At 28.7% G+C, this 9798-nt stretch overlaps 1 protein-coding gene across 1 annotated transcript in view; it reads left to right on the forward strand.

The window, feature by feature from the left end:
• The first annotated feature begins 5496 nt into the window (after nt 1-5496).
• Nucleotides 5497-9798, forward strand: part of LOC106688185 (splicing factor YJU2) — a 10734-nt gene continuing 6432 nt past the window's right edge. Inside the window, exons 1-6 of the mRNA XM_014432897.2 lie at nt 5497-5622; nt 5695-5795; nt 6224-6335; nt 6409-6576; nt 8809-8996; nt 9116-9254. Of these exons, the coding sequence (XP_014288383.1) occupies nt 5599-5622; nt 5695-5795; nt 6224-6335; nt 6409-6576; nt 8809-8996; nt 9116-9254 (732 nt within the window). The 5' untranslated portion in view covers nt 5497-5598. The remainder of the gene's footprint in view (nt 5623-5694; nt 5796-6223; nt 6336-6408; nt 6577-8808; nt 8997-9115; nt 9255-9798) is intronic.

Genomic DNA, 9798 nt, shown 5'->3' on the forward strand with positions numbered 1-9798 from the left:
TTTTGGGTTATTTATTTAATATAGATTTTCTGGATCATCGACTGGATTATTTCTTCACCTCTTTTTAATTTTCCTGGAGCCATGTTGTATCAAAGGAGAGTTTAATGTGTTAATCCTCATGCTGAACTGCAGCCATCTCTTTTATTATTTGACGTTTTCAATTGATCTTAAATAATTTTTACTAAAGATAGCTGATAAGTTGTTAATGTCATTAATCCTCTAGTATGAGTAATGTTTTTTTAAACTATTTCCACTGATCCCGTTCTTTTTCATTATGCCCACATAAGAAATCAAGAAGTTTATATTCAACTAAAAGACTTCCTTAATATAGATTACACTGTGAAATTTTATTGAAAAAAGTAGTCAATAAAAATTCATTGCCTTATTCATTAAGGCCTTTCTTGCTAACAAATGACCACATGTTTATATATATACAGATAGCTCAAGAATTAGTAATGACTCGGGCCTGCGGTTTACGTTCCTAAGTTCAATCACTTCTGTCAGTATAAATTACCCACCAGTTCATCCCATACTGACCAATTATATACCCTCATAGAAGCCTTCAAATTAAGGGTCACATAGGTAATGATAATAATGAGGCAGTAGATAAAGTGGCTCAATTAGCCATTCCAACAGGTCACTAGGTTGTCTTACACCGATTACTATAAAATTATAAATTAGATCTGATAGAAAACTGACAAAAACAGTATCGGGCAGTTGTATAAAAATATATTTCCTTATATTATTTGAAGATTGTGATTCTCACAAGCAAATATATATGGGAAAGACATCATTAAAACTTCACAATTAGAATTTGCAATAACTAACTATACAAAATAGGCTTAACAGTAACTTTTCAATGTGAATATTGTTGCGGTAACTAGATCCTTATACATATCTCACTTGAATGTCCGGTATACAAAAAACAATGAGAAATATTGTTCAAAGATATCGATACAAATCAAAATATTATTTGTGACGGTGTATTAAAAGTAACGGTCTATGCAAAATTATATTACATCCATAAATATCTGAAATCTATAAACAAAAATGTATAACATACAGTTATGGGTATAGTATATTAGTAAATCAGATATATTTAAGTTAGTAAATAATAGCAGTAATAAAAGGATTGGGCAAACTGTCCTGCAGAGATTTTATAGAATATAGTTAATTAATTTTTGGCATTATGGAATAAACCAATGCCACCCACATGGAGAAAAAAATAAAGTAGTTGTTACTTTTATCCCACTTCTGTAGGCAAGTGGAAATGTTGACAATATATTTTCTGTAAAGATATGTTAAGACAGAGGTTCCCAATCTTTTTCGGTTTGCGGTTTCCTAAGTAATTGAGTTTTTTTCTGTGGCGCCCTTAATACATAAGAATTTTGACTTAACTTTGACTAGACATGAATTTTAAATTCACATAACAATTTATTGAACTTCCATTGATGATAAACATTAAATAAATCAACTATTTATTTCTATCATAAATAGTTTAATTATATTATTTCAAAATTTTTTGAGACAAGGTAATTATTTATTAAATAAATCAAAAATTAGTATTCAATTCTGTCTCAACACTTTATTTTTCACTAGTCCAACGTTTCGGCCATTCTAGCCATCTTCAATATAAACTCTTCCTTACATTAATTTATAATTTCTATTGCAGACTATTCTGCCCAGGTCATTTTCTTTATTATAAGTTTAAAACCTATTTATTTAAAATTTAAAAACATTAACATTTAATTTTCCTCTATAAGATTATCAACAATTAAATACTTTTCTTTTTTTATTATTTTGACATTTATTCCTGATTTTGAAAATACATCATTTATTAAATCATTCATGATAAATCCAGCCATTGATGTTGGCCAATTTTTTCCCATTGGAACCCCAAATAACTGCCTGTATAGTATTTAATTGTTGATAATCTTATAGAGGAAAATTAAATGTTAATTTTTTAAAATTTTAAATAAATAGGTTTTGAACTTATAATAAAGAAAATGACCTGGGCAGAATAGCCTGCAATAGAAATTGTAAATTAATGTGAGGAAGAGTTTATATTGAAGATGGCTAGAATGGCCAAAACGGACTAGTGAAAAATAAAGTGTTGAGACAGAATTGGATACTAATTTTTGATTTATTTAATAAATAAATAGTTTTTTTATCTAATAGTGGATAGTGTATTTTTAATCTAAAATTAAAGTTTTAAAAATTAATGAAGTTCTAAAAAAATAGGGTGTTCTTGATTTGAATTTGATGACCTGGGCAAAATAGCCTGTAAAACATTTTTTTTTAATTTTAATGTGAGGTGTGAATTTATATTTAAGATTGCCGAAATGGTGGACTATTGATATAATAAAGAATGTTGAGACTTAATAAGGATACTGATTGATTTATTTAGTAAATAAATACCAGTCTCAAGAATTTGAATAAATTATATAAATTATTAATGGGATGGATAGGCTTGATGTTCACTACACAACTTCTCAAATCTCGGAACAAAATTGGATATCGCAACCCTCATTTCTTGTTTAACGTTAATTTTCAAGCAATATTTACTTTTTATTACCGCAACGCCAAAAACCCAGCTTCGCACAAATAGGGTGTTGCAAATGGAATTAATATTCGTAGAGCTTTCCCACAAATTTTAACTTTAAATTATTATCACAAGACAAGTCAATAAGAGATTCTTCTGAAGGAGTAAATTCTGATAGAGCCTTGGCTCTAAATGGGTCTTAAACCCATGTAAATTTATCTGCTTCAAAGTATTTTTCGAACTTTTTTATAACCTCTGATTAGTGATCAACAAAAATGGATTTTATATTGCAAGACAAATTAATTTCATTGGAGGTTATAAACTGGAGCAACAAGGGAAAAAAAAATCTTAGATACACTCTTGATTCATTTTTTTTTTTTTTTTTGAACAATTGAATATTTCGTGGCGCCTTTATGACAGTCCCATACTTTAGAAATCACTGAGTTAAGAGACAGCAATCTAAAAATATGGTAAGAACTTGGGTGATATAATATCAACTAATTGTAAAAATTTAAAAGGAATCTATGATGAACTGTAAGTGTTAAATCAATGAGAATTTAAAATAATGAAATTTCAGATTTATTTATCCTGATTCATCTTATTAAATTAGAGTAATTAGGAGTGAAAAAGGGTTGACTGAAGGACACGCAAACAAGCAATACAGTGGAACGTAAGTTAATAACTTAGGTCTCTCCTTAATAATGGCCAGAGGGCTGTTATATTGGAGAAAATTAAACAAAGTTGAGAAATAAGAATTATAAGATATTTGTGTTTCTTATAGAAAAAGTTATAGTAGTTTTCTGAAGATGAGACACACACAACTCCAAAACAATGGAATTAAAATTTTCATAATCAGGAAGTGTTAGAATAATGAATCACTATTTTGTTTATAAAACAAAATTGAAGAAGTCTTCGAATATAAAATGTACAAATATATTTTAAAATATATAATTGTTCTTTGAAGGATGTTGGTGAAATTACTGATTGTCCAAATAAATTTTCATTAATTTTATTTATCCGAAACATACCAGACGAAGGGCTTAGCACTTTGACTGTGGTTCACGACTCATTACTGTCAAACTTGGCGGCTTTGGAGCAGTATGACAATAAGGTATTGTCAAGAGAAGTCACTTTGTTCAATACTCTCCTAGCTTCCACCAGCAATGATCCTAATGGGTTCTGCCTCCTTTAAGGATTTTTGCACTCCTTCGAATATTTTTTAATATTGAATTTATTCAAATTTATTTTTTGAAAAATATAATTTTATTTACTTATGTGTTCTTAATTTTATACACTTTCAATAACATTTTTTACACGTTCAAATAAATTTTTTTTATTCAACTCGACAGGAGTGCCCTACTTTATTTATCAGTAGATGTAAGTTCTATTTTTTAAAAATATGATTTGGCGTGATGACAAAAATCTTTGCGATTACTTTAAATGAAATTTGAAACTGAAATTATAAATTGTAGCTCTTCCATCAGGGGCTGAAGAATACAGATTTTCTAAAAGATCTAAGATATTCTCGCCTCAGCGCTTGATTTAAAATAAGAAACACAGGAGCTGTCTCGGTGAGCAAAATGCTCAAACAAGAAAAAAACATTTTACATGAGGGATGTTCTGGTGAGAGAAATACTCAGTCTTACTGTTGTGAGGAGGCCAGAGCAAAACTAAATTGAGTATAGATGGGAAAGTATATTGTGTTATGAATTTGTACAAGATTTTGTTTTTCACAAATAAAATCATATCTATCTATCTATCTAATTCCCAATATCGAGGCTATACTTCTCCTGGGTTAAAAAATAGTTTGTTTTTTCTATATTATTTTGGATTATTTCATGTTAAGAAATATATTATAGAATAGGTGATTAAAGTAAGTTTAAAAGCCTGCAAAACATTCATGTATCTCCTGATTGCATACATGGATATAATGGTATATTATATGATGAAAACTAGTTAAGGAAAATATATTAAAACATTGTTTTACTAAATATTACGTTTTGTACATCACACTGTTATATAATGTTTATTTAAATTAAAATAAAATTTCTACAAAAAAAAAAATTGTTTTTAGGTTTTTTTTCCAGAGGAGTCCTCCTGGTTTAAGTCTTAACAAGCCATCCTTGATTTTTAATTGAAATTAACTCAAATATGTATTTATCAGACTCACTTTGACAGGATCAGAACTATGATTTTTGCCAGAGAAGTGAGCTTAATTTTGTCTTCTCTCTTTCTCCCCCTCCCTACAGTAACTTCAAATGTTTCATTAGATACAAGAAAAAAAAAAAAGTGAAAAGATAAAAAATACATTTTTACTCAGGTTATTTAAAAATAATTTATTTAAATTTGCTGTAGGTGATATAATGACATGATACAAACATACTTATTGATTAAACTAATAACATTTCTAAAGGAGAAGATTTTGAGGCCATCATCTTTTCAGACACATACAAGGATTATTAGGTAATGAAGGAAAGGTCAGAAACAAGTGGGTTTTAAGGGGGGTGGTGGGAAGTTAATCATGGAAGGATTGGTGTCTGGTTCTGGCCAAATCAGCTACATATGGAACATTGAGGTCCTGATGGATAACTTGTTTTGTGACAAAGTAAGGACCATTAGGGATTTTGGACTGTAAGGGTTGGATTCGGGAGGAATTCGATGGTTTAATGAAGCCCTAAAACTTTCCATAAGTTGAAAACGAAATTTGGATGCCACTAAATCCTGCCGCCCCGGGCAAGTACTCGTTTGAGATTAGCAAGATTTCTATCCTTAGATCATAAAAATGCAAATTGTAGTAAAGCTTTGATTACAATTAATAGCAAATCCAAAAAACTGAAACGTAACGAAATATGGCTGAACTAGGGACGAGAGTTTGGCATGGGGATAGGTTAACATATCTTTCATTGTTGAAACCTCAAATAAATTCTATGCTCGTTAGGTTCTACCTCTTTGGATTATAGTTTTGTTACCTTCTTATAAACAGAGTTTCTTTGTCAAGTTAAGTAGCTGTTCTAGTTTTTTGATACTCGATCCTCGTGAGTTAGAAAACAGAAAAGATGTCTGAGAGAAAAGTTTTAAATGTAAGTTTTCCATCCATTTTTATGTTTAATAACTCCTTTCATGATCTTATTTTATTAATGTTATGTTTTCAGAAATACTACCCCCCAGATTTCGACCCTTCAAAAATACCTCGCATGAAATTTTCCAAAAACAGACAATTTACAGTTCGACTTATGGCTCCTTTTAATATGAGGTAACTAATAAAACTATTTATCATTTATATTATAGAGTTTGTAAACTGTTATGTTACGAAATTTGTGTTGAAAACTATCAAATGTTATAGCATTTCATGTACATTATACGTTATTATTCTTAGTGATTTTTTGTAATTTTCTTACTTAACCCTATTTCTGTTAGCTTTAAAATAGCAAATGCTCTTATAAATTATAATCTGTGTTATGAATTTAGAGCATTTAGATTAGATGTCATAGTTGATGATTATTTTGAACTTATCTGTTGTAACTATCTAATTTTGTAGTTACCGCTTTGAACTTATATGCCTGTTAACATTTATGTATAGTAAAATAGTTTAGCAATTATCATAAATTCCTAATTTTTATGGATCGATTTATAAAAGTAAAATATTCCTAAAAATGGTTTAATTGAATTGTGAATTTCTAGATGCAAAACATGTGGAGAATATATTTATAAAGGAAAGAAGTTTAATGCTAGAAAAGAAGATGTCGAAGGAGAAGATTACTTAGGCATAAGAATATTTCGATTTTACATCAAAGTAAGTTTATAATTCAACATCTATATTAAACCTATTATGAATTTAGAAGACTGACCGATTCTTGTTTATACAGTGTACTCGATGTTTACAAGAAATATCTTTTAAAACTGATCCAAAGAATACTGATTATGAAATTGAAGCTGGTGCCACCAGAAATTTCATGGCATTAAAACTTGCTGAAGAACAGGCAGAAAAAGAAAAAGAGGAAATGAAAGAAGAGGAAGCTTCAAATCCTATGAAGGTAATTAAACTTAAGAAATTTAAAGTCGTTATGAGTGGAACTACCTGACCAAAAGTTTTAATTTCTATAAGTATGTAGATTATTTCACTTACTGCTTTTTCAAATGTATTATGATTAGAGTGGGATTTTATATCTTAATTAAAAGTTTAATGATTCATGGATATCAAATAAACACTTCAATAGGTATTTTTATTATTGGATACAAGTCAATGATAATACTTCCAACAGGGCAAGATTTTATTATTTACCCAAGTTTTGATTCATAACTTTTGTCAACTTCTTTGATGGATGATTATGGTTCCTTCAAATGCCTTTTTACTTTTACTTAGCTATTTATAGAATATATATAGTAAGAGAAAGCATTTTTGCTTCTAAAATTTTGAATTTGTGTTTTTGACCAAAATACATGTTTTGAGGTCCCCTGAGTAAAAATGTTCTGTCTGTTTGTAAGCTGCCTTGCTCAAAAATAAAAAGTCCTACAAAACTGAAATTACTTATTTATGGTCGGTAAATACCTGGGATGTGATAGAAACTTTCTCACTAAAATCGACTTACTGGAAGTGACACTTGATATAATCATTTTCTCTTAAACGGCTCTAACAATTTTAAATAAACTCATTGAATCAATGAGAAATAAGTAGTCTTTAATATCAGATGGGTTTACCCTCATGGAAATTGATTATTAAGGCTTAGTTGCTGAATTAAAAAAAAATCTTATGTTGATAAATTCCTATAATTTTTTATTTGAAAAATATAAACAGTTCTCATAGTTAGCAGTTATATACAATGTAGAAATACAAAATAGTGTATTATTCAAAAATTTATTTATAAGTAAATAAAATGAAAATTAATAGTTTTTACTTATTCTCATATCTTAAGTATAGCTTGGGTTCAAATAAAAAGCTTTAATATTAAATAGATAGAATTTTATTTAAATTTTATAACATTTAGACTCTTAATCTCAGGGTGGGTTTCTAAGCAATCAGAACACTTATCTTTAATAACATTTTTACAATTTCACTTAATTATATGTTGAGCAACACAAACCAATTTATGCTCTTCTTTGATGAATGATTTTGATATCTTCTATTTGAACAAACAAACAATGACTGTTGGTAATCTTTCAACAAACAAAGCATTCGATATCTTACTTTTTTCAACACACTTCATCCACCGGCGATCCAAACAAAACAGGATCTTATTCTTCTTGGATTTTCCTTTGATGTCTTCTTTTTCAAGATGTCTTCCAGTGAGAACAAAGGGATGTTCAGGACCTCCTGCCTCCAGGAACTGTCTTCCTTCTCCCGTGCCTAAACAAGAAAAGTCTAAACCAAATGTCCTGTCTAGATGTTCCATGTAAACATCGATTGTAGCATAACAGTTTTGAGTTTTTGCATATGATTTTCTTTATTAATATTTTTCTTTAATATTTATTCTTGACTTCTATTTTTTCTTAAATTTACTGTTACTACAATTATGATGGAAAGTTAAATAAAGTTTAAAATATTTGAATCTGCTCAACATGGCCGTGATTCAACGGACTTAGAGGGGACACGCACCGCCATCTTCTTTATTTTGAATAATGTTTTTTCACTTCATATTTGACTGGTGAAAATTAGTTAGCTTGTTTTTTGGTTCAATAACTTAAATGAACAATATTGAACGTTGTTACATAAAAATAAAATCATAACTAAAAGCATCTATACATTGGAAAAACAACCATTTATTAAATGAAGAGAATATTGGGATAGTAAAGAATTTTATGAATAGCTAAAGAAAAAATAAATACATCTAATTCAAACAGGAAATGCTGAAACGGTTTTACACAAAACCCCCTACAGCTATTAGTTGGAATCACTTTTATATATTACCAATTAATAGATCTGTTTGGTATATATTAATTACATTATTTTATATTAGCTCATTACTCCTTACCGTGTCAGTTAATATATCTATTTGGTATTCATTTTAAAGTTCCTTTATATTTTTATTTATGTTTTATGCTAATTTGTTCATATTGGTGTTGTTGTTTTTTTACTCATTCATCGCTAACTTACTTTCTATTTTTTATTTATGTTCATGTCAGTTTGTTTATACTTAGGTCTTTTTATATCTTTATACCTCTACCTTTTGTCTTGAAAATTCATCCCATTGATGTTCATTAGGGTTTGGATTTGGATTCAATGAATAGTTACAGTTGCTACATGTATTTTTTTTTTTTTTTTTTTTCAGCTTTTAGAAAACAGAACTAAGCAATCTAAAATGGAATTAGAGCTTTTAGAATCATTGGAAGAACTGAAAGATTTAAATAAAAGACAGCAAAACATAGATTATGACTCGATGCTTTCCCAGTTCAGCTCCAAAGAGGCGCAAGAAAAAATTCTCAAAATGCAAGAAGCTGAAGATGAGAAATTTATTAAGTAAATTTATTTTTTTAAATTTTATATTATTATAAATAAAAGTCAAGTATTGAATAACTGTGGGTTTAATGAAAAATTATTATTTTAAGTATTGTTATTTTTTTATCTGTTTATTTCAGGAAAGTGTTTGGCCAGAAGAAAGTTGTTACTGTTAAAGAAGAAATGATTGATGATGTGAAAGAACCTTCAAAGAAGAAATCGAAGAAGCATAACCAGAATGATGATATTTCATCGACAACCTCTGCAGACAGCGATTCGGTAATGTTAAAAAACACTTTGGTTTTTCCTTTATGATGGTATGATAAATAAATAGAATTATTTATCATATCATATATATTGTAATAATTTTAAAAAATAAAATGAAATAAAAAGAATCTTTACTCGTTTTATAAAACTTTCTTCAAATATAAGAGAGAACTTGGGTTCAAATTAAGAACATTAATGTCAAATGGATAATAGAATTATATTTAACTTTTATAATGTAAAAGGACTCTTAATTTTATTATATAAAAAGAGAGAGAGAGACTCTTAATCTCAGGGCGTGTGGTTTCTAGACAATCAGAACAGGCATTTACAATAATCTCAATTAATTAAATTAAAATCTAGTTTACATTTGTATCTATTTTATGTATGCAAAACTAACCAAGCTCACGGTCTTCCTTTTGAGATCCTTGATGTTCTTTGTTCTTCATCTTATTGTCCTTGCGTCCAAAATGGCTTCTTCTTCTTGCCAGCCAGAAATTCATGAGGACCTACTCGCCTATGGAGACCTCCTCTCACCTCTCTCTCCACACGAAGACTG

Source organism: Halyomorpha halys, unplaced genomic scaffold, assembly GCF_000696795.3.
Source record: "Halyomorpha halys isolate HHAL.00 unplaced genomic scaffold, Hhal_1.1 Scaffold1.1, whole genome shotgun sequence".
Taxonomy (NCBI): Eukaryota; Metazoa; Arthropoda; class Insecta; order Hemiptera; family Pentatomidae; genus Halyomorpha; species Halyomorpha halys.